Below are 26525 nucleotides of genomic sequence, written 5' to 3'. Positions count from 1 at the left end.
AAGATTCAAGAAGATCCTATGTTGTTGCTCATTAGTGAATTGAAACTCTAAATCATAGGTGAACTTAAGTATGAGAGAATAATATCTTAGGGCTGCTTGTAAGTCATCATCATTATTTATATTCTCCCATATTTCTTCTAAAGTTAAAATTGCTGAAGGAAAATCTTTTAAAAGCCTAATTACTAGGACATATTGTTCTACAGCTCTCATCATAATTTGCCTAGATTCTTGAAGGTGACCTATCTCTTTGTGGAACAAGATCAATCTTCGAGTGATCTTTTCTAGTGCTCCTACGGTGTTTCTTGGCTCCCTTATTCTTTTTAAAGCCTTAATGGCTCGGATATCCTCATTGCTTAAAGCTCCGTTCATTCTTAACTGAAAACATAAACACTAAAGGTGTTAGCTATACACATAAGTAACATAACTAGTAACTTAAACACTTACTTGGCGGTCCGATTCGAAGCTTTGAGCGTGTGTATCGAGGAGAACTTCATGCAAAAGAACCGTTGCTCTGATACCAACTGTAATGACCCACTAATCTAGACTCTTGGACCATTATCGAACTATACATACAAATTCTTACTAAAACATACATTTGCGAAAATACCATAATTTATTATAAACTTGTAAAAACAAAGGTTACTTTCATAAATATAAGTAGGATATGGGTACCCATTGTCTTTAAAACAAAAATAACTTAAAGTAAAAAGAGTTACATAGAAAATGCGGAAAATACATCTAAAACCATAAAAACATAAACAAGACTACATCCTCGAATCGAATAACGCTCGGCTCCTTGACTCCATTCACCATCGATACACATCCTCTAAGCGTCACGAATCTTTCCGCCTCTAAAGCTTATTTCCTGCACATAAACAGAAAGGAATGAGCCTAATGCCCAGCAAGGAAAATCTAACACATAGTCATAAACATAACTTCATAAGAAACATAAAGACTTAACATAATACATATAACATACACTTATTATAATGGCCATTATTACTTGGGGTCCCATAGACTAAACAAGCATATGCCCATGGGATTAGTGGGGTCCTACTAGCTAAGTAGGCCATATGCCCATAACCCATTTGGGGTTTTGTTAGTCATATGGGTCATATGCCCAAGCCTACAAACATACATACATATCATAACACATTAATAACATAAAACATAAAGATAACATAAGCACATAACATATTGATTCTAGCCTATTTTCCTTACCAAAGTTACCGAGATGTGTGGACTGAGTTGGGACTTTTTGGAACACTCCTAAAACCATAAGAAAGAGTGAGTCTAAAGAAGAAAGAAGATGAAATGAAAGGGATGGAAAGACTAAACCATTTGAGAAACATGCTTACCGAAACTTATGTGCTCAAGAACTTAGATTCCCTAACCAAAATGAAGATTAAGGTTAGAGATTGAGTAGAAGACTATGAGAAAGAAAATAACATAATACAGAAATGAACTAGAGTTTTGGTTACCTCAAAGACTTGAAAGACCAATCTACTCCTCAACCGAAATACTATAGAACCTTACTTCCCAAAGTGTTTGATAAGCTTATGATGTTTAAGCTTATGATTTTCCCAAACCAGGTGTTTACACTCTCACACTCACTTAACACTAGCAGCTTCTGAACTTAGAGAAAAAGGTGAATAATGGCTGGGTACTAGGTCCTATTTATAGAGTTTGGGAATGAAAGTATCTTGATTTTACTTGAATAAAAATAATGGCTTTTTAGGTGAAAATCATTTGAATAATCGTTCAGCAGAGGCTGAAGACTCGTTCAAAAGATGCTGGACTGTTGAAGGAGTTTGAATGGCTGATAGGAAATGAATTCAAAAGAGTTTGAATTTATGCTGAAGGAGGCGATATATCGCCCCCTGTAGGCAATATATCGCCTGGGCCAGTATGCCCGAGGCGACCGTGCATCGTTTCATGTTTTCCGTATCTACGTGTTGCGATATATCGCCCCCTATAGCTGCGATATATCAGCACACGCTGAATATTTAAACACGAAATTACACATTTTTAGCTAAGTTTGAATGGAGTAAACAGCCTTGACTAAGCCCTCAACGTACTCAAAGCTGCTGACTGACCCTATAACATTCAAACTTTACTCCTTATTAGATTTAATCCCCAAAAATACTTAATCCTTAATCTCCATTCATAACATGTGTTTAAAATCCTATTGGTTGATGTCTAAACCTTATAATATAGTAAATATAATCCTTAATATCAGTCACTTTAATCAAACCTTAGGTTATACTTAATATTCTTAAACTATAGATTAAACTTAGAAAATCTATAAGTGCTACTATGAGTGTCCAAATAATTCCCGGTCTGAACCAAAAATCCATAGTAACAAAGATAATGCTATAAATACTATCATACTATTATCTATCTTAGCTAAGTAAAGTTCTTGGACTCTACACGTGTCCATGTGAAACTAGAGTTGCTTACGTGGACAATAAACATATATCATTTCCTTGGTTATTTCTCTGTATATTTATTTGCCAGTTGTACCCGAACTGAGTGAAGGACTCATGCTGAAATTAGGGTACAACACTATGGGAATCTAAAAAATGGTGTTTTTGATGATGTTTATGCTCAAGGTAATGGTTTATGAGTATTTTTTTTTAAAGTTGGCAGTGCTTGTTCTTACTTTGCAATGTTAAAGTATCAATTTTAACGGAACAATACTGTAGTAATAATCATTGCTTCATTCAAACATTTTGGTTTAGTTATGTTAGGGTTTTTGTTTGTTTTTTTTTTTGCACTGGTTATTTGTTGTGGTGTGGGTTACACTTGTTGGCTTTTAAAGTGATTGGTGATCACCTTAATCACTGTATGTGTTTGTTTTTGTGATTACAGAAATGAAAAATGGAAGTCCATTGGTTAGAGTTCATGTATGAAATGAAGGCATGTAAACCTTTCAAGGTGAATGCTAAGACATATAATATGATGGAGCTCTATCATCATTTGTATCAAGATTTAGTACGTAATATTCAAGAATTAAAGGGGATGAATAATATTCATTTCAATGTTTTGGCCGAATAGGAGGGGAATTTATGCTGGATAAATCTGATGATAAGGATTTCATGACAATGTTTAATGTGAATGTTGGTGGTGATTGTATTAAGTTGCGTGCTACAATGGTTGAAGCACTTGCATTGCAAGTTATGGAGCCAGAAGGTGATGATTGTAGTGTAGTTGAAGTAGACATGGCTAGTTCAAGTAGTCTTGAGGTGGCCCCTAATCCAATAGTCCTTGAAAATGAACCAAGTGTGGAAGTTGCCCTTGATTTGCCCTATGGTCCATGTTCCCCTGTAGCAGATCTGATGGGCATACCAAATAGAATGAAAATGCTTGCCAGAAAAGCAGTTCACCCGCCTCGAGTGATGTTTAAAAATCCTAAAGATTCTAATGCAGCCTCTGAGTCTGATGATGAGGCATGTATTGATTGTGAGGCCCCTGAAATTGTTACATCACCAACTCGAGATGGAGGCAACAAAGCTCAGCTAGATTCGGGGCCTTAAAGAGAATCTTCACCTACACCTAATGATGTACTTGAAAATGAAGATGTCCCAACTAAAGGTAAGTTTGTTAATCTAGGAATGGTTTATTTAATGTAAACTATGGGATTGGTTAACGTGTGTTATTTATTATTTTTTTGCTTTACAGTTCTAGTTGAAGTTGATGCATGTTATATGCTAGAGGAACAAAAGGCCCCTGAGAATGAGAGCGTAGCTTCTCCATTCAACGCATGTGCTTAACCAGAGGAACATAGTGGCCCTAAGAATGAGGCTGGAGCCTCTAAAGATAATGCATATTTTATGCAACACGAGCAAGGTCTTGCCCCTAATAATGACACTGCAGCTTCTCAATTCGAGGCAAGTACTCAACCAAAGGAGCATGGTGCCACTGAGAATAAGCATGTAGCCTATGAAGTTCATGCAGATTATATGCCACCTTAGCAATGTCTTGCCCCTGATATGCAAGAGGAACATGGCAACCCTACAGCTTCTCAATTTGATCCAACAATTGTGCAAGATGAAGATATTCCCCCTGAAAATGAGGCTATGCCTTTTGAAGCTACAGGTAACCATTTAATTTGTAGGTATTAATTTAAAACTTCATATATGTTGGTTAGTTTAACAATGCAATATGTGTTCTAAATGCATTTCCACTTCCTGAAGCTGATGAATTTTCAGCTGGTCCTAGTAAAAGATGCCATTATCAAACTAGAAGTCATGGTCAATGTGTTGGATCCAGTGAGTTGCATGAAGCGTTGTCATCACCTACTAATGACAGTGACCTAGAGTAGAAACAAGGAAAAAACTACAGTGAAGAAGATGACAGTAAAGAGTCTGAGATAGGATCATTTACAAATAGTGACTGAGAGATTGTTAATGATTATTGTTCCAGTAATCACATGAACACGAAGAGACTAAGAAGAGAGGGATTGGATCCTAACTCAAACATTCCACTGTCTCAGTCAAATAAAATTTATCATGATGGAAGATAGTGTTTCAACATTGGTTGAATTTCACTATAGGCACTTTGGTGAAATCTTGAGGGATTATGCAGTTCAAGAGGGTTTTGAACTTCGCAAAATTAAGCATCAAAGGTATAGGCTAACATATGGTTGCAAAGCAATTGGTTGCCCATGGCGCATTCATGCATCCCTTACCTTACCCCTGATCAAAGAAAATTTGTGATCAAGACTTACAACCCGAACCATACATTCCGGTGTGTTAGGAAAAATAGAACAACATGTAGCAGCTGGGTTGGTAGAAAGATGGTGAAGCTTTTCCATAGACATCCAGAAATGAAGTTGGCTGGTATGAGGGAACAATTGAAGAACGACTATGGCATTAAGGTTTATAACAAGAGGCTGTGGAGAGCTAGGAGATATGCTAGAGGTGAAGTCTTTGGTAAACATGTCGACTCCTTCAGAAAGCTAAGAATATATTCATCGATGATTATTAACACCAATCTTGGAAGTGCGGCTATCGTACAAACTGAGCTGGCAAATGAAGAAACAACCAATGAAGAAGGTGAGTTAGAGTTAATCACCCCACCTGTGATGAAGCCTCAGTTCAAGAGAATAATTTTTTGTTACAAAGGAATGAAAGATGAGTTTTTATCTGGTTGTAGGCCTTTCTTTGACCTAGATGGATGCCATTTGAAGAGCCCTTACAAGGGTATATTACTGTGTGCAGTGGGATTGGATTCAAACATGCATTTCTACTCGACTCCCTATGCCATTGTTGAAGCTGAAAACAATGACAGTTGGAAGTGGTTCACTCAGCATTTAACAGAGCAAATTGGAGAGCTTGCCCCTGCTTGTCATGCTTGGTGCATTATGAGTGATAGACAAAAGGTAAGTCTATTATTAATTTTATTTTATAACTATGTGTTATTAATTGGTACTTAATTGGTAAGTTTTATTCACATGATGTAGGGTTTAGTGGAGGTTGTGACAATTATACCTGATGCTCACCATCGATATTGTTGTTTTCATATTGAAAATAACATGGTGAATGAATTTTGCACTTCTAATCTGAAGAACATGTTTTGGGCAGTGGCTGAAACATGAAATATTGAACACTTTTAGCATATCATGGACCGAAGCAAGGAGTTCAACAAAAATGCATGCATGAAAATCACTTGTGTAACATGTAATTGAACTATTATTGAGTTTAGATTCTAAATGCATGCATGCAAATCATTTTAACAAGACTAAAATAATATTACCCTATGAACCTTGCCTTGTTTTAAGTCTTTTGAGTCTTTGGTCCTTGATTTGATGCTTTACTTTGAATCTTCTTGGTCTTCTTGGAATCAATTTCATCTTCCTGGTTTTCTTGTACTTGCCTTTGATTGATCCTTGAACTTGATTGATGCATGATTCCACTTCTTTGTTGTGTATGCCTTTCATTTAGCTATACGGTGTATTTACTCAAGTGTTTTTTAGTAAAAAGTAATAATCAAATATTTATTTTCTTTATCGGAAGAACATGTAGACTCTTAGTAAACAATTAAAACTTTTGGTTAAACATTGAAGACTGAGTCAACAAAAAGAACATTTTACACAACAACCGAAAAGAAAAATTAAATAGTTAGTAGAATCTAAAAAAACTATAATTATAAAATAATGTAAACTCGTATATAATAATATATTAAAATATTTTTTAAACGACACAAAAGCATAAGTGAATTCTCTAATAGTTTAATACATTATTTAAACGACACAAAAGCATAAGTGAATTCTCTAATAGTACCGTTGCACTCTTTTCTTAAGTTAATCTTAACCATCTAGAATATTATAATGGGAGAGAACAAGTTTGTTTCCATAGGCTTACCCACATTCAGTTTTTCATTTAGTATATATGTATATTTTTTTATATATATATAAAAGACCAATTTCATATATATAGAAATTATATTATACTGGTCTTTCAACACATGATAGACTTTCTTCAAACCAAGTGAATTTAGGATCTTAGAAATCAAATCTAGATGTATGTTTCTTATTATTTTTCCAAAAACATAAAAGAAATATAGAATAACATGACATACATATGAACATCAGATTGTAAATTAAAATAAAGACAAAGATGTAGAAACTTACTAATACGTAGCGGAACTTTAACAACTCTTTCATTTAATATCTCTAATCCTTGATTCATTTCTGTAGTAGAGTATTATCAAGAGATTGAACAAGATTAACAACACAATATTCCACACCAGGTCTTTGATCAACCTAGAACTAGTGTGGGCTGGTTCTCAAGACATGAGATAGAGATCTAGAAAAAAAAAAAAATGGTCAAGAAATGATTAGACAGTCTAGGTTTTCACTTACCCAATGAATCAACTAAGACTTACTACTGAAAACCCTAGATATCATATTCTTTATATAGACAACTTTATGAGCTATATTTAAATTTAAAATAATTAAAAATAATAAACAAAAAAGAAAAGCCTTGGGCTGCCATAAAGGGACTTGGGCCCAATCTCTTTAGTTTGAATTTAAATCTGAATTGGGCCTAAAATCAAAACCTTTTATTTATTTATCTTTTAATTAATTGATTAAATCATTATTCAAATTAACTAATTATAATTTGACCCTTGATTTAATATTATTTATTTATATTGACACCAATTTATCAATATTAATAAATTTTCCCAAAGATTCTATCTTATTCTCTAAATCTCATATCTCTATAAGATTTTCCAAAATTGTCCTAGTCAACTTTATAATCCTAATTGATAATTGAATCAATTAATTGAGACATTCTAGATGATTTACTCAAAGGTGATGTGGTGACCATAGATCCATGAATACAAGCTACAATAAATTTCAATGAGTTTATTTATTAAATAAATTATCTCACAATTTATTAATTCCTCATGACTCCACTATAGATTCAGAATTGAACTCTTGAATTCATAGAACGTATTTTTCAAACAAAAAATATGTTATCCATTGTTATAACCATTATAATCATTTAATCCTCTATCGATGACATACTAACGAGTCGGGTGCAAATTACCAGTTTTCCCATCATTGTATTTTATCATTAACTCCCACTAAGTCTCTTGTAAATGATAAATCCGTGAACTTAATCACAGATATGAGCACTTAATCATTTACCCTTTTAGACTAAGATATTAAGGAGGTCATCTATGATTAATACTCCCACTCAATTATACTACTAAACCTCCAAGAAGTAAGTATGGGCTAGACCATAGGGTAAGCTGGTAACGAACAAGTCAAAAGATTTAAATAATATAATTAGAAGAATATTATCACTCAGATATAAGAGCAACTTGACCTATGGTCAATGTTGTGACATTGATTAGAATCGATAACAACGATACTTATTTATCTATCAATAATCAATACCAGTCCTAGTCCAATGTACCCATATACATCTGATCTTATCTACTTTGTCAATGCCTTGGATAAGACATCACACCCCGAATGTATAAGTAAATCATATCGTAGATTACCAAATCAATGAAAATCCAATGCACTGACTTAATCTTAGGACTTGTTCTTTTGAACATATAATTACAATTATAATCCACTATGACCTAGTCACTATAATTGTAACTATTTATATGTTCGTGATTTTATAAATGTTTGTATTATTTTCATTTATCATGTAATAAAACAAGCAAGCAACAAGGTTGTCAAACTAAATGATTTCTACTAATTTAACTGACAATATTAAATCGGGTTACATGTCCGGCATAGTTTTATGAGGGCATAAAACCCAACAAACTCCCACTTGCCCTTTTAAAAGCAAATGGGAGTTTGTTGGGTTTTATGCCCTTATAAAACTATGTCGGACATGTAACGCATGCTTCACAATTATGCTCTCTACTTATATCTTTGTAAAGGGATATGAAAGATTGCATTCCAATCACTACAAGAAAAAATGCTTTTAATAACACCAAAAATGTGTTATCAAAACATACGATAACACTTTCTGATGTGTTAAGACAGACTATGTTATCGTAGGTCAAGGTACTTTACATAACACTTTATCAGTGTTATACAGATGTGTTATTGTATTGTCAACGGTAACACAATTTCTGTGTTATTTTAATATATAGATAAGTGTTGAATTATGTTATTTATAGTCGATTATATAACACTTTTTTTGTGTTATACTACACTTTAGTATAACACTTTTTTTGTGTTATACTACACTTTAGTATAACACATTTTTTGTGTTATACTATACTTTAGTATAACACTTTTTTTGTGTTATATTAAACTTTAGTATAACACATTATTTGTGTTATACTACACTTTAGTATAACACATGTGTTATATTAGCTTAGAGAAACATAATTTTTTTTTACTTACACAAAACTAGGAAAACAAATATAAAAGTTGAAGCCAAATAAAGTAACATAAATAGATTTTTATTAATTACTCAAATGTAATTACAATATTTAGTCTACTAGTCTAGGCTTAAGAAATCATATTACAACATAATTTATGCCCAATTCAAATTCTTTTATCACCAAATACAAAACAAGAAATGTATACAAATATTAGTGAAATACATTCTTCCATTCTTTGCATCAATATCTCGATGGCTTTGCAGTTTCTTTGAAAGTGTTATGCTTAAAAAACAGGTCAATAAATGCCACCCTCAAGTTCTTAACCTCTCTATCTAATTCACTTGGTGTCCTTTGCCTGCACGATCCTAGAAAATGGAGTAGGATCCACCAAAAACTGAGATAAGTCTACAGATCAGTACTTGAAGTATCATACAAAAATAAAACTGTAAAACCCACATAACTCTTACCATTTTCTGAAAGTTTTTTCAAGACTATAGTATGTATTCCATCTTTTAAATACCACAAATTGTCAACAGCAGCAGCAACTAAATTACTTGTAACTAAACTATACTAAATTTCTATGACTAGAATGATAGTAAATGTAAAAGCAAATATTACATCCTTATGTTAAATTCAAGACTCTAGTGATTGATCTTAAATTAAAGAGTCATAAAAGAGTTTCAAAGAAATAGAAGACCTTATTGAAAACCCAAATTTCACCACTAATGTTTCAAATGATAATTAAATAGAAATTTACAAAGGAACAATGCTGCATAAATATCCAGTTTTGACATTAGACTCCAAATATCATAAAGTCAAATTTATATAAGAGGATTAGATCAAGCCAAAGCTTTACAACCTTAATTAACAATCAGAATACCTTCAAGACAGATTGCTTATTAGCTTTCTGAATGTGAATATTGGCAAGGAGAAGAATTAGATGTTCCCTCTGGTTGGCAACATTGCCTTCCTGGTTAGAAAACACATTATGAAAATTCAAAGAAGCATCAAAATATGAGCAATGCAGAAGAAAATAACTAAAACAAGAAGTTACCTTTGTAAGTTTTATCAAACATTTAACAACCATATCAGAGAACTTCTGATTTCTGACAGCAAATGTCTCATTTGATGCAGGTGAGGGCCACCTTGAAGGATCTAATGGACGTAAGAGATTGATGAGAACAACAAAGGATGAAGTTCGATCTGCATAATCCTGTAAAGTTGAATAACAAATCAGACTAAAATAAGACATGCGAGTCAGGATAAGAATAAATGAAAAAAAGAAGAGGGAACAAATGAAATGGCAAGTCTTAACCAGAATCTTTAGCATCAGAACATTCAAAGCTTTTAAAAGTTGGCTGCCATCATCCATATGTGGAACTCTCTCATCCAACAGCCATAGAAGGAGCTCAATAATTAGACTATCAAGAGTGCTTTCCTTGACAGCATAAGCCAGTCTCTTGTTTTGAAATGTCTAAAAATCAATTAGAATTTTACATCAACTAGTTAGGTTTATAGTAAGGTATATAAAAAAAATGGAAAAACAGAGTACAGTGTTAGCATTAAGACATTCAACAACAACATAAACCAAACTTACCTGCATGAGGGTGTTGAGAACATATTTACAAGATCTAGATGATGCTCCTGTCAAGCTGAGCCTCTAATACCTTGGAAGTACTGGGCCAGAGACAGATCGTGTAACCTCTCCACTTTGCTCTGCTACATCCAATCTACAATAAATCAAAATAAAATATGATGAACAATAAGTTTTAAAGATACATAAAATATGCTTTCCAAGTCTTCAATAGCCATTAGTTCCATAACCACCACAACTATACATGCAATTTTTATAAGAAACACGTTGCAAATTCTAAACTTTTGTCTAAGGAATTGAATAGGAGCTTCCAGAATCCTTCATAGTAAAGAGGAAGAAACTAAGAAAAACACCAATTTTAATAAATAATTAAAAAGAAGGATCACAGTTGCATCTTATTTTCCTAATAATTTGGATTAAAAGTAACCAAGTTTGGTAAAATCTAAAAAAGAAAAAAAATGTTCGGCTGACTGAAATTTTTATCATTCTACGAGTGCATGCTTTAAATCATTTGAATGACAGAACAGTAATTTGAATATAATGTCCTGCTTAATTTGCCATGTTCAGTGCTGGTATTGTATGAACACAAGTCTCTTATCTCAATTCAGATTGGCTGGTAAATGAGAAAGGTTTCCTTCACATTCTTTTAATTCAGAGGAGCCAATACTATTACAAAACGAAGTGCAGGAATAATTAAGACATCCAAGAACCTATTTTGTAAACTAGGTTTACCACGCGCACCCCAACACCTGACCCAGAGACAATTCAAGTGCACAGATAGGAGAATGAATTCAGGGCCTTTGGCCCCTAAATAGAGCTGCCCTTACCAGCACCTAAGAATATGTAGTGATGGACTAAATCCCATAGATATAAATAGTAGGTAGGATGTAAAAAAAAATAAATAAATAAAGGTAACAAGGTTTATAGGGTAATGTTCTTAGCAAAATACTGTGACCCTAATGTTTTACCGTTCACATACAAATATGAACAAGCATCAAGCTGGTGGGAGTGTGGCTTTTAAAGATGAATTGTTCAGCCTTCTGTGGGAACTAAAAATGTGTTTCCCAGCCTTCCTCAGGACATGTAAAAAACCAGCAACCAAAAAGTAGTGGAAACGTGACATGGATGTAAAGTGATATGGAAATAAGTTCTACAATGCTATTCATTTTCATTTTTATTTTATTTTATGTTAAACTACATACAGGAGAGATGGGTGAGGACATGTGGGGGATGGAGCTTATTTGAAAAGAATAATAACAATACAAGAGATTTTGCATAGTTATGTATATTAAAAGAAAGCAGCTATAAAAAGAACCTTGAATATTATAGGATTGCGACCTCCTGAGTAGTGTACATCCTCCAATTCCCCAAAGGGGGCAGGCAAAAGGGCGATGCGAATCTCACCAAAGTAGAGATATGTGCTTCCCCCACTCCTTTCGAATAACTCTGGATGATTACAGACCTGGCACCACACAGTAAAATATAAATAAAAATTAGCTTCCTCACTTGATTGCTTGTAGCAATTAAATTAATTTCAGGAAAGGAGGTGGAAAAGCATAGCTTACCTTCCTTAGCTGAATGACAATATTCATTAAATTAAGGAGTTTTTTGTCATTAAGTTGTCCACGATTGTTGTCAAATAACTCAGAAAGAGATATCTTGTTCTTGATAGCTCGATAAAAAGCTTGTTGTCGTGAACTCAATTTGCAGTGCACTGTGATCTCTGTTTTCCTGGTAAGCTCTGAAACTACATCTGTTTTAACTCGACGTAGCATGAAAGGTTTTAATATTGAATGCTGTGAGAAGAATCAAAAGCACAATACAAGTCAGAAATCAATTTTTAGATGCATTCACTCGTACATTTAAAGGCAACAATGATTGCATCATCTCTTCATTAACAATATGTACACACTAATAGCAGCAATATTAACAAAGCCTATTTCTCAAAAAAAAAAAAAGAAGCCTAAAGCTAGAAGAGACCTAAATGGTAAAAGCAAACAAATACCCTCACAGACCTCACCAAGGTCTCAAGCTCACGAAAAGTTGATACGTCAACACATGATTTGAGGCAGCACATTTCTAATGTTAGCATTACAAGTTAAAGCAATTGAATAATGTTGCATAAAAGAGAATCTTTGAAGATAAAGAAGAATCTGGGGAGGTGTTGTGGGAGAAGATCAGATTTTGGGTTACTATGTGTGTGTTCAAAGTAAAAGAGTTCAAAGACGTCTTCTCAGATAATGTTCGGAATTGGCAGTGTATTTAGTAATATGTTTCTAAAGTTCTTATCTTTTCTTTTGAATGGTTCTGCCTTCTCTAAATTAGAGTCTGGCTTAGTTTTGGTTCTGTTAGTTTCAGGAGTTTGTTTACATTTCTTCCTGTTTTTGCTATAGATTTATCAATAGCTTGCTCCTATACCCTAAGTCACTCTTTGTATTATTTTTCTCCATCAGTAATACAAGTAGTTTTGTTTTGTTTAAAATAAAAATAATGTTGCATAAAATATGCTTACCAATCGGTTAAGCTGGTGCTCATTCAAAGTACCACCATGTTCTGCATGGCTCTCAATTATGCACGTGATAAAATATAGTTAATAAGAATACATAGCACATAGGAATATTAACTATTTGTCAGTTATGTCAGAAAACTTAAAAATTTAGGCATACCCTTTAGAAAACCACTCATTAAACTATTCGTGACTATCAAATAAGGTTGGCATAATGAAATATAGTAAGGCCCACAACTCTGCCATATTATTTTGGATTGGAGTGCCAGTAAGCAGAAGCCTATTTCGGCAATTAAAACTTAGCAGTGTCTTCCATCTTATACTGTCCAATCACAAGCAAGACAACAAAAAAGTATGAGTACAGAGAATTAAAAATAGAAAACAACCATCAAGAAAGTAAAGGGATTCAGGAAGATAGACATACTATATAGCTTTTAAACCAAATAAAGATAAGAAACAAGCACCTCAGCAACATGACCACTAACGTACAATTCACAGGAATAACTTCTTTCATTAAACCTTCTTCCAAATCAATAAAATGTCTATTGTTAATCTTTAACCAAGCACATCAATTTACAATAAAATCAAGCTTAAGACTATCAGATAAGGAGAAAACAATCGACACCATTGAAATAAAAAAATTCCTTTTTTCTAAATTGCTTGGGCTTCATCCAACACCATATATTGCCATTTCACCCGCCGAAAGTACTTCTCATCAGAAACAAGTAGCTGATAGCTGGTGATAAGAATGTGAAACCCAACATCCCTGGAAGAGAAGGAAAAAGTAATTACATTGAAAAATATCTCAGCCCTTGACTAGAAATTAAAATGCAAATAGGACACAAGAAGACAAATGAAAACCAAAATGCTTATTTTACCAAATCACCAATGATCTTAGAAAATGTAACAGAACTAAAGATGCTTACCTGCGGTATAGTGTCTTCGAGTTGATTTTTTTCCTCATAACTGTACGGTCCTGAAGCCCACCCCAATATGGAAGAGTTTTCAAGTCGGGGCAAAAGCGGGTAATTTCATCTGCCCAGTTGTTCAATACAGATGCAGGAGCAACAACAAGAAAAGGTCCCCATATATTTTTATCCTGAATTAAAAATAGAAATTTAAAAAATTAAAGTTAGAATCCCAAGTTACACCAAAGAAAAGCCAGACACCAAGCTGAGTAATTACTTCCGCTAGATGAGCCAAAAATGCCATAGCCTGAATGGTCTTTCCGAGGCCCATCTTATCAGCAAGAATGCCATTCAAACCCTACAAATGACAAAGCTTCCCAAATAAACAGTCGGAAAAAGAAGAAAAATAAAAAACAGAAAGGAGAAATTATATGTATAATTTAAATATGTGTTGTATTTATCAACCTGCTCATAAAAATTGACCAGCCACTGAAGACCTTTCAGCTAATATTCTTTAACGGTGCCTCTAAACAATAGTGGTGTTTGAACAGTTGATGTCACTGGCATGGTGGAACTGCAAAATTAGAAACAAAAATTATATCAAATTGAGAAAAACACTTTACCCAACTCATCTGTTCTAAACAAGAATAGAAGTATGAGAAAAACAGATCAAAACAAAACTAACGGATGGAGTAGATCTATGTTACTAGCTCCTGCAACATCCTGTGGAGCCTCAGGTTCACTAGTTTTCCGCAACTGCATACATTCATTATCAAATGCACTTGTCAGTTTTTTCTGCTTAGAAACTGCATCTTGCGCAGCTTTCAAGGCCTCTTTCTTTAGTTCAGCCTCTTCAGGATCATCTTTCTCAACCTTCCCAGCATCAACAGAGACAATATGCTCATCTTATTCATTGGTTTCCTCATCCCCCATAAGTGTAGCTTCAGATGGCTGAGTGCTCGACTTGTTCTGCATGAAGTGGCTGTAAAGCTCAGTTTGTTGAATAAGAAAATTCAGCCTTTGTTGTTGCCTCTTTGCTTCTCGAAGTTCCTGCTCACGCCTTAGGGCTTCATCAGCTTCTCTTTCCTCCTTTTTCCTCAATTCTGCTTGCAAAAAATAAATAAATAATTCCAGTCCAGCTTATAGTTGACATTGGAAAAATTCTTCAATGACTTTTTAGAACAATTGAAGGCAAATCAAGAATATATTTTAACTGTAATCAATGTACTCCGTTTAAAAAAATTGAAAGTTACCATCTCTTTATCCACTCTCTTCCAAAAAAGCAGCATGTCCCTAGCTATCTTCCTTGTGCGAATCGGAGCACCCTCATCAATTTAAGTGATCTACTCACTTTCAATTTCACCTGGTAAAGAAAATAATGATAGATAAATAAAGCATAGCTTCAGGATATTACACTTGTAGAGTCCAAGAACTTTACTTAGCTAGTTAGATAGTAGTATTATAGTATTTATAGTATTATCTTTGTAACTGTGGATTTTTGGTTCAGACCGGGAATTATTTGGACACTCATAGTAGTACTTATAGATTTTCTAAGTTTAACCTATAGTTTAAGAATATTGATGTTAACCTAAGGTTTGATTAATATAATATTTATTATAATATAAGGTTTAGATAAGAACCAATAGGATTTTAAGCACATGTTATGTATGGGTGATTAAGGATTAAGTATTTTGAGGATTAAATTTAATAAGGGGTAAAGTTTGAATGCTATAAGGTTAGTGAGCAGCTTTGAATACGTTGAGGGCTTAGTCAAGGCTATTTACCCCATTCAAATTTAGCTAAAAATGTGTAATTTCGTGTTTAAATAATCAGCGTGTGCCGATATATCACAGCTATAGGGGGCGATATATCGCAGCACATAGATACGGAAAACACGAGACGATGCACGACAACCTCGGGTGTAGAGTCCAAGAACTTTACTTAGCTAATTATTTAGTAGTATTATAGTATGTATAGTATTATCTTTGTTACTGTGGATTTTTGGTTCAGGCCGGGAATTATTTGGACACTCATAGTAGTACTTATAGACTTTCTAAGTTTAACCTATAGTTTAAGAATATTGATTTTAACCTAAGGTTTGATTATATAGCTGATATTAAGAATAATATTTATTATACTATAAGGTTTAAGATATCAACCAATAGGATTTTAAGCACATGTTATGAATGGGTGATTAAAGATTAAGTATTTTGGAGGATTAAATTTAATAAGGAGTAAAGTTTGAATGCATTAGGGTCAGTCAGCAGCTTTGAATACGTTGAGGGCTTAGTCAAGGCTGTTTACTCCATTCAAACTTAGCTAAAAATGTGTAATTTCGTGTTTAATTAATCAGCGTGTGCCGATATATCGCATCTATAGGGGGCGATATATCGCAGCACGTAGATACGGAAAACACGAGACGATGCACGGTCACCTCGGGCATACTGGCCCAGGCGATATATCGCCTACGGGGGGCGATCTATCGCATCCTTCAGTGTATTTTCAAATGTTTTTGAATTCTTTTCCTTTCAGCCATTCAAACTCTTGATAAGTCCAGCATCTTTCTGAACGAGTCTTCAGCCTCTGCTGAACGATTATTCAAATATTTTTCACCTAAAAAGCTATTATTTTTATTCAAGTAAAATTTAGATTCCTTCATTCCCAAACTCTATAAATAGGACCTAGTACCCAGCCATTATTCACCTTTTTACTCTAAGTTCAGAAGCTGCAAGTTCTAGGAGAGTGTGAGAGTTAAACACCTGGGTTGGGGAAATCATAAGCTTAAACATCATAAGCTTATCAAACACTTTGGGAAGTAAGATTCTATAGTATTTCGGTTGTGGTGTAGATTGGTCTTACAAGTCTTTGAGGTAACCAAAACTCTAGTTCATTTGTTTTATGTTATGTTTCCTTCTCTTAGTCTTCAACTCAGTCTCCTAACCTCATTTTTATTTTGGTTAGGAAATCTAAATTCTTGAGCACATAAGTTTTGGTAAGTGTGACTTTCAATGGTTTAGTCTTTCCATCCCTTTCATTTCATCTCTTTTCTTCAAATCTACTCACCCTTTATATATGGTTTTAGGAGTGTTCCAAAAGTCCCAACTCAGTCCACATATCCCGGTAACTTTGGTAAGGAAAATAGGCTAGAATCAATATGTTATATTTTATGTTTTATGTTATTAAATGTGTTATGATATGTATGTATATATGTTTGTAGGCTTGGGCATATAACCCATATGACTAACAAGACCCCAAATGGGTTATGGGCATATGACCTACTTAGCTAGTAGGACCCCATTAATCCCATGGGCATATGACTTGTTTAGTCTATGGGACCCCAAGTAATAATGGCCATTATAATAAGTGTATGTATTATGTGTTATGATATATCTTTATGTTTATTACGAAATTTATGTTTATGACTATGTGTTAGATTTTCCTTGCTGGGCATTAGGCTCATTCCTTTTTGTTTTATGTGCAGGAAAATAGCTTTTAGTGGTGGTAAGGTTCGTGGACGCTTAGAGAATGTGTATCGATGGTGAATGGAGTCAAGGAGCCGAGCGTTATTCGATTCGAGGATGTAGTTTTGTTTTTATGTCTTTTTACATGTAATTTTCCGCACTATTTATGTAATGTATTTTTTTATTAAATCATGTTTTTTTTTAAATACAATGGGATCCCATATCCTTCTTGGTATTTATTTTGTAAGTAACTCTTATTTTTACAAGTTACTTAATAAAATTATGGTATTTTTGCAAATGTAAGTTCTATTAAGGATTGTATGTACAGTTTCGTTAATGGTCCAAAAGTCTAGATTAGTGGGTCATTACATCGGGCATACTGGCCCAGGCGATATATCGTCTCCTTTAGTATATGTTGAAACATTTTGAAATCATTTTCCATTCATCCATTCAACCTCTTGATAAGTCCAGCATCTTTTTGAACGAGTCTTTAGCCTCTGCTGAACAATAATTCAAATTATTTTCACCTAAAAAGCTATTATTTTTATTCAAGTAAAATTAAGATCCTTTCATTCCTAAACTCTATAAATAGGACCTAGTACCCAGCCATTATTCATCTTTTGCTCTAAGTTCAGAGGCTGCAAGTGCTAGGTGAGTGTGAGAGTGTAAACACATGGGTTGGGGAATCATAAGCATAATCATCATAAGCTTATCAAACACTTTGGGAAGTAAGGTTTTATAGTATTTCGGTTTGAGGTGTAGATTGGTCTTACAAGTCTTCAAGGTAACCCAAAACTCTAGTTCAATTCTGTACTTTTCTTTCAAGTTCTCATAGTCTTCTACTCAGCTTCTAACCTTAATTTTATTTTGGTTAGGAAATCTAAGTTCTTAAGAAAAAAGGTTGTGGTAAGTATGTTTCTCAAGGTTTAGTCCTTCCATTCCTTTCATTTGGCTTTTTCTTCTATAGACTCACCCTTTCATAATGGCTAATAGGAGTCTTCCAAAGTCCCAACGCTGTCCTCATATCCCGGTAACTTTGGTAAGGAAAATAGGATAGAATCTATATGTTATATGCTAATGTTATCTTATGTGTTATGCTATGAAATATGTTATAAAATATGTTATAAAATATGTTATGAAATGTGTATGTTTGTAGGCTTGGGCATATGACCCATTTGACTAACAAGCCCCAAATAGATTATGGGCATATGACTTGCTTAGCTAGTAGGACCCCACTAATCTAATGGGCATATGACTTGTTTAGTCTATGGGACCCCAAGTAATAATGGCCCTTATAGTATGTGCATGATATAAGTGTTATGTTAAGTTTTTATGTCTCTTATGAAATTTATGTATATGAACTATGTGTTAGATTTTTCCTTGCTGGGCATTAGGCTCATTCCTTTTTGTTTATATGTGCAGTAAAATAGCTTTAGTGGCGGTAAGATTCGTGGATGCTTGGGGAATGTGTATCGGTGGTGAATGGATTCAAGGAGTCGAGAGTTCGATTTTCGAGGATGTAGTCTTGTTTTTATGGTCTTTATATGTATTTTCCGCACTTATTATGTAATCCTTTTTTTTATATATAAATCATGTTATGTTTTGTTTTTCAAACAATGGGATCCCATATCCTACTTGATATTTTATGAAAGTAACTCTTATTTCTACAAGTTTCTAATAAAGTTATGGTATTTTCGCAAATGTAAGTTTTATTAAGGATTTGTATGAATAGTTTCGTTAATGGTCCAAAAGTCTAGAGTAGTGGGTCATTACAACGCTATAGCACAAAGACTAATAAATTTAGGCCTCACTAAGATCGCAAGAACAATATTAAAAGTTACTTTCCAAAAGCTACTAGAAATCGAAATATGAGATGCTTCAGAGAGAGAATGTTTGCTTGCCTCTCTTTGACAATTTTTTTAAACCCTCTTGGCATCAATTAGTTGCTTCCTATGAAAAGCTATAAAATTCCTATGATGCTCTGGCATGTCTCTTCTTACAATATTGACCCATACTTTTCCAATTTTCTCCATTTCCTCCCTCTCAATCACAGAAGGATCTTTCTTCGCCTTTTGCTTTTTAGGCAAGCTTCTTTCAATTATCTGCAGCACAAATAACAACACTTTGATTAAGAACCCATACTTAGAAAAGAAGCAATTGCACACCAGCCCCCTCCCATCCCATATAAACTAGCGTAATTTAACATTCAAAAGTGAAGGAGATAAAATCCTCATATGTATCGCCTTTCTCTATAACTTTAACATAGTAGACCTGTAAAACACCATCCTCAGACAAAATAGACCGTTTTATATTTCCGGCTGCCCCGTCTGGGATGGAAGAATGCAACCCAACATCAGAAACTTTGAGACTGAAATTCTGAGCTGAGTTAGAAGCTGCAAGCGACTTCAATTTTGAATGAAGTGAATCACACTGGGGATGGGGCTCCCCCATCCCTGCCCGGTTTGTAGGCCCAAACCTTTTATCAGTCGCCATCATTTCTGCTAGTGACCCTAAATCCAATGTACCTTCTAAGTAAATTTCACCCACTCGAATATCAGAAAAGTTTGGCAAGTTCAAAGATGCCACTAGCTTGTCATAAGTTTGAGGGATCCTGTACGTGATACCATCCCCAATATCCAAATAAGGAGGCTCATATGTTGCTCTGCATGAAAAAATTAATATTACGAATATGAATCACTCATTTATCTGGAACTAGAAAAGCTGTTTTAGATTTGCAAATATCCTACATTCGAGATGCCAACTATAGCAGAAATCGAACCTATCAAAGCTATTTTGTGGTGTAAAATCTGTTTCATGGTAATTCCCTGGTTTGGGATGATTAGCATGATTGTGCCACTCAGGTGTGGTTTCCGATTCAAGAAACCCTCCTCGTTGATCATTCTTCAATTTCCTAGCTTTCAAACTCACATTACTCTTCGGAGCTGGAACTCCCATCCTGGGTGGGGCAGGACTGGCCGAGGAGTCCTTGAGCCTCCTCTTGTACTTCTGAATGTGATCTCCAAGCATTGATCGTTATCTCTCCTCTGTAATGTTTCTATTGTAGTAACTGTCCTCGTCCTCGTAGTCACCGTTCTGAGATCGCCTTCTCTTCTTCAATGAGCTCAATTCCCTTTCAGACATCATTCCATTACCTTTGTTTGCAACTGCCCCACCTATTTGTATAACCATGAACCAACCATAAAGCAGTAGACAAACTAAAGCGCATAATTTTCCATCTTTCTATCCCAAGTTCCCACCATTTTCATCTATATAAACGTATACACCACAACAACAAAAACTACGAGATTTAATTTGCATAAATATAAACTCCAAAAGTTTGTTTGAGAGTTAAATTAACCAAAAAAAGATGTACAAACCTCGGCTTCCTCTACTCTCATCCTGACTACTGTTCTCATAATAATCAAAGATGTCATGTGGTTCTGGAAGTTGAAAGCTCATCAAAGTCTACAACACAACTCAAAAATAAATAAATAAATAAAATTTAACTTTTTTAATTAAAAAAGAAAAAATTTACAAAATTTAAACTAATCAAAATATCAATTACCCACCAAGAAAATGTAAAACAAACAATCAAAGCTCGAATTCACAGAGCAAGGCCCAAAAAAGTAAACCAAAATAGGCAATAATCTGAAGGAACTGAGACAGAAATATTGAACAAAAAAAAATTAACGAACCTCAAGATTGAAAAGGTCCGAGTACGAGGGTGAGTCCTTGGATTGCTTCCGGTGGTCCATGTACGGTGTGAAAAGGTGAGAGCGAAGCTGGTGAGCAAAGAAGATTAAACCCTAGTTCTGGGAAGGGCATGGAGGATTATGGAAGGAGAATTGGGCGAGGGGAAGTGGAAGAATGCCCTAGCCCTAGAAGAAGTAGAATGAGAATGGTAAAGAAAATGGGGTTGGTGCGCAGGATAAGGGAGTTCGGCGGAGAAAGAGGACGTATCGTAGTGACAGACGATGCAGGAAGGATAGAGGCATGCTAACGTGCATTGATGGAGCTAGCTGTTCTCCGATGTCGTTGTTCACCTCTGGTGTCGTGTGAGGGCTTGGGCCCGTCGACGGCCTCTGAAGATCCCTAGCCAGCGCGTGTAGGGGAAGGTCGGGCTCCATAAAGACAGGTGAGAGAGAAAGAGGGAAGGAGAGAGGTGAACGACGGGAGACATGGGAGAGTATACCAGGAGGAGAAAGATTGAAGAAAATGAGATTGGAAATGGGTATAGGGGAACACGGGAAAGGAGAGTTATTGTACACGGGAAAGATTGGCGCCTTTTTATTTTACTTGCCGCCTGAAACTTTGATAATATACCATAACTCTTTTTAAATAGTATTATAATGATGTGTTATGGTAATGGGTATTTGGTGTAGTGAATGATATCTTCATTACCTTCACATCATGCCTTCTCTACACATCCCCGATAATGTTGTACTTTCTCTCTTTATGCTTTGCTCTTTTTGAGGCTTTGAGGTTCTTTCGAATTCACTAGTGCCTCATTATTGTCACTAGCCAAAATGAGTGGTTTATCCATTTTTGGAATAACACCGAGATTCGTATAGAACTTCCTCAACCTGACTATTTCCTTTGCTGCCACAGACACATCAATGTACTCAGCCTCCAAGGAGGAATCTAAAATGGCAAATAGCCTAACGTTTCTCCAAATCATAGCTCCACCCCAAGAGTAAACACCTTTTTCAGAAGTAGACTTAATGTCATCAACATCAGTCTAAAATATGAAGTTGTGTAGCCTAATCGGTTCAAAGATCCACCCGAATAGACTAACATATAGTCTCTAATTCGTCTAAGATACTAACCGCTACCTATTGTTCATTTCCAAGGTTTTACTTGAACTTGCTCACCACTCCCACTGCATAGTAGATCTCCTGTCACAGCACACAACATAGCATGCATTAGACTTCTAATTGAAAATTCATAAGGAATTTGTGTCATCTTTTCTTTCTCTTGAGGAGTTTGTGGAGATTACTGCAGAGAAAGATAAATTCCATGTCAAGATGCTAAACATCATTACTTAGAATTTGTTATAGAGCAACGCCCAAGCACCTCACCTAAGTAGGCCGCTAGAATAGAACCAAAATTCAGTTCTTTCTATCCTTGATGATCTGGATACAAAGAACACGACTTGCTACAAAAAAATCTGAAATTTCATTTCCAGCCAGTTCTTTATGCCTGATAATTTCTTGACATTGTTTGCAATGAGTAAGATATCATCTACATAATGGATTAGGAACACCACAATGCATATTTGCTTAAGTTGGTTAAACACAAGGCTAAACTACATTTGTTCAAAACCGCAGGTCTTAATGTTTCCAATAAACCTTAGGTTCCAGGAGCACGGAGCTTTTTTATGTCCATAGATTGACCTACTCAGCTTGTTGACTTTCTTGTCCATCTGCTTTAAATCCTTCTGATTGATCCATGTTAATGGTCTCATCAAGATAGCCATTAAAAATGCTTTATTAATGTCCATTTTCCTTATCTCTTAATCAAGAGTTGTGGCTATGGATAAGAGTATACTAAATGAATTATATCATGGCTACTGGAGAAAAACTTTTCTCTAAGTTGACTTTCTCTCTGCCACGAGTCGAGCCTTAAATGTCTCGACCTTTCTATCAGCTCCCCTCTTCTTCTTATAGATCCACTTGCACCCCATGGGACTAAAGTCCAATGGCTCTTCTACAAGATCTCAAACAAATTTAGAGCACTTAGACTTAATTTTCTGGTACTTGGCTTCTAGTTAAAGATCCTTTTCAGAATGACTCATTGCCTGTTTAAAGGCCAACAGATCATTGTTACTTGTGTCCCCACCCAGCTTGTGGGTTTCACTATCCATCTCATCGGTATCGGGTTCTGAGAAACCCTCCCACTATGACGACGCACCGTAACTTTCTGCTTTGGATTAGTGGTTTCTAAATCAACCTTGTTTTCATCGACTTATGTTGGTGAAGATGGAACAATAGTTTATCATTTTTCATCTAATGCTATTTTTCTATGAGTCTTGAAATTCATTATGAAGTCGTTATCCAGAAAAGTAGTGTTTGTATGGCCAAACACTTTCTTGTCTACTGGACTATAAAATAGACCATCCTGAGTACCTTTAGGATAGCCAACAAACAAGCAAACATCAGTTTGTTGTTCTAGCTTTCCTACCTTTTTTTTCAGGACATGAGAAAGACACCCCCAAATTCCATAATGATGTCACTACAAGAAAAAATGCTTTTAATAACACCGAAAATGTGTTATCAAAACATACCATAACACTTTTTGATGTGTTAAGACCGACTATGTTATCGTAGGTCAGGGTACTTTACATAACACTTTATCATTGTTATGCAGATGTGCTATTATACTGTTAACGATAACACACTTTCTGTGTTATTTTAATATATAGATAAGTGTTTAATTATGTTATTTATAGTCGATTATATAACACATTTCAATACTTATAAATTTGTGTTATACTACACTTTAGTATAACACTTTTTTTGTGTTATAATACACTTTAGTATAACACATTATTTGTGTTATATAATGAAGTTTGCATAACACAATTCTTTGCATAAAAAGTGTTATTGTAATAGATATTATAACACAATTTTCGTATTATTGTTATATTTAGATATGTTTAAATTCTCATTATATATTTTATTTATATAACACAAATTTATTCTATTATATTTTAATTTTTTTTATATAATTAAAATTAGCTTTCTAATATATACTAGCATCATCAAATGAACTTGATTTTCAAATAACAAAAAGTAAGAACATTCAACATTGTATTAACAATCCACAAATTCGTTAAAACATTCAACAATGTCATCAACAACAAAATGTTCTTTAAGTATTAAAGGAGACTTAAATATTCAACATAGTTAAAAGTTACTACTTTCAACACAAAGAAATAAACAAAGTTACTACTTTCAAGGAGTCTTAAGTATCCTTTTCTACTTCGCTTGTCACATCTACAAAATAAACAAAGAAATATTTTATTGTTATTATCTAGCATCACAAATTACTTCAAGAAAAATGCTATGGAAATTATATCCAAGAAAGGACACCACATACAAAATAACAAATTCACAACTACACCAAAGCAAACAAAGAAACCAAACACTAAATTATAAGACATTGGTTATATTTTGAGTATGAAAATGTACTTCTTGGAATAACTTTTTTAGAAGGCCATGCAACTGTGGAACCAACTGCTTCTTGTATTGTAAGCATCTCATTATTAGGACAAAATAAGTAAGATTCCGGTACAAACTCCCAGCTTTTTGCTCATATTCCACCGTTGCTCTACAATTTTAGAGCATACATCAATAATCAAGCACTGACACTTAAACTTATACCCAAAATAAACTATATGATTTTGGTTACTAACCTGTTAAGATGGATCCAACTTTTATCCATCTCCAATGAATTTGAATATGATGTTGTTCTCTTAATAAAAGCTTGTTTTTTGTCTGGGTTTAACAACTGTTAAACAAGACAATCACATTATTTGCGGTTGTAATTTTAGGGTCATGACAAGGTCATTAACACACATGCTTTTAAAAGAAAACATGCCTTGGTTGAATTTCAGGCCATCTTAGAAGAGAATTTCAGGTCATACCAGTTAAAAAGATCATTTTCTTCAATTAAATATCCTATATTTGCTATTTATCCTATGAATGATTAAAAATGGAAGAATTCCTTTATTGTTTTGGGGTTAGTTGCAGAAGAAGAAGAAGAAGAAAAGAAAGGTCGTTAAGTCAATGTTGTTTAATAGAGAAGTTGACCATATTGTTATTTTCGACCTCAATTGTTTTGTGGGTTGTAAATATATCAATGAAAAGGCCCAGTGGGCACTGGCCCTTTTAATTTGGTTAAGAAAAAAAGGGATATTATGTCTAATGGGCAGCAGACTCTACATCATGTGCTCTTAAGAACGTGTTCCTTGAGAGTATAATATGATTAATTCAGTCTTTTAAATCTGTAAAAACAATTGGTTATATGACCCAAATGGCGGTAACCAACCAAAAGGAAAGAAAAGGAAAAGACCTTGATCTCTTTTGTTTTTTTTTGTTATTATATTTTTGCTCAAGATTATTATTTTTATTATTATATTTCATTTCTTGGTTTTCTTTTAAATTATGGCTTTCTATTTTCTGTTATACTAATCATATCAGCCCCTGTTTCTTATGGGATGAGCATGCTTTTAAACATCATTTTTAACAAAACAAGTGTCATATATCTCACAATTCAGGGCCAATTTAAGAAGCGTACATAGCCATCTATTTGTTAGTGTGACCATTTTCTATTAGTATACATTATAAATTCAATCTATTGTACTCACTTTGTTTGGACCTACTTATAAGCTATATAGATCATCAGAATACATTTTGGTTTGGTTTGGCAGTCTATTGCGAAACTGCCTCAAAGTTCTTACTTAAGGAACTTCAGACTTTTTGACTGATTTTAATTTGTAGGAAGTGCTTGTGTGTTTGATTCTGCAGTAAAAGGAAGTTTCAACAATGAACAAGGGTAAAGTTTTCAAGCTAGCAAAGGGGTTCCGTGGGGTACACTATCTAATACTTGTTTCATAGATTTGTAATTTTGAGTCAGATTTTATATTATATTCTCTGTCTATACACGATTGTAAGGGATTGCTGATGATTTTGGTCTTCTTATTATGTAAGTTTTGTAGTATTGATCTCAGAATGAATCCTGCTCTAAGTTTTAGTTCTGTATTCAGTTTCTTTTAACTAAAAACTATACAAATAGTTTAGTTAATGCTCTCCTTCAGCTGCACTAAAGAATTAGAGAAGGATTCATTTTGAGATCAATATTAAAGATAATAAATAGTAAAATATTGTGTACAATTTCTGAATGTGTAAATTACTTTTGTTTTTGTGGCTTGAAAAGCTTGTTTGCATTTTATTATGGAGATTTCTGTTGAAATCGGTAAGGCAGAGTGAGTTTCACTTATTTTAGATAGATTTTCTTTTGATTGAAAACCTTATAGTAATTTTTGAGGAACCAAAAACTAGAGAGAACTACTGAAATTCCTCATTATTAATTAATAGACAGTGTTAGTATAGACCAAAATCCTAAACATTACAAGGTTGAGTTAGATTGAGACGCTCCCCTTTCCCAAAGATTGCCAAATTCTTCTCTAAGTA

At 34.2% G+C, this 26525-nt stretch overlaps 1 protein-coding gene and 1 pseudogene across 2 annotated transcripts; both read right to left on the bottom strand.

Annotated features, from left to right (window-relative positions):
* Positions 1-8919: 8919 nt before the first annotated feature.
* Positions 8920-10593, bottom strand: LOC133829439 (protein MOR1-like). 2 transcript variants are annotated; one of them, XM_062259174.1, is made up of 5 exons: positions 10460-10593; positions 10178-10336; positions 9917-10075; positions 9743-9832; positions 8920-9256 (listed from the first exon to the last, which is right to left on the bottom strand). In XM_062259174.1, the coding sequence occupies exons 1-5, from the start codon at positions 10463-10465 to the stop codon at positions 9200-9202; spliced, it is 471 nt and encodes a 156-aa protein (XP_062115158.1). In that variant the 5' UTR covers positions 10466-10593; the 3' UTR covers positions 8920-9199. The 2 variants fall into 2 exon arrangements, with proteins under 2 accessions (XP_062115158.1, XP_062115159.1); XM_062259175.1 differs by having other exon boundaries at positions 8920-9227.
* A 937-nt stretch (positions 10594-11530) lies between these two features.
* LOC133831296 (chromatin-remodeling ATPase INO80-like) lies at positions 11531-21290 on the bottom strand (annotated as a pseudogene).
* Positions 21291-26525: the final 5235 nt, after the last annotated feature.

Source organism: Humulus lupulus, chromosome 4 (genome assembly GCF_963169125.1).
Source record: "Humulus lupulus chromosome 4, drHumLupu1.1, whole genome shotgun sequence".
NCBI classification, from domain to species: Eukaryota; Viridiplantae; Streptophyta; class Magnoliopsida; order Rosales; family Cannabaceae; genus Humulus; species Humulus lupulus.
Note: the sequence above shows the minus strand (reverse complement) of the source record. Positions and strands in the feature narration are given on the sequence as shown.

What these genes read in the sequence shown, in the direction of transcription:
- LOC133829439 (XM_062259174.1), bottom strand. An exon ending in GTTTGATAAAACTTACAAAG is followed by an intron (nt 9,833 to 9,916) that starts GTAACTTCTTGT and finishes TTTTCTAACCAG; the next exon opens with GAAGGCAATGTTGCCAACCA. An exon ending in ATAAGCAATCTGTCTTGAAG is followed by an intron (nt 9,257 to 9,742) that starts GTATTCTGATTG and finishes GACTTATCTCAG; the next exon opens with TTTTTGGTGGATCCTACTCC.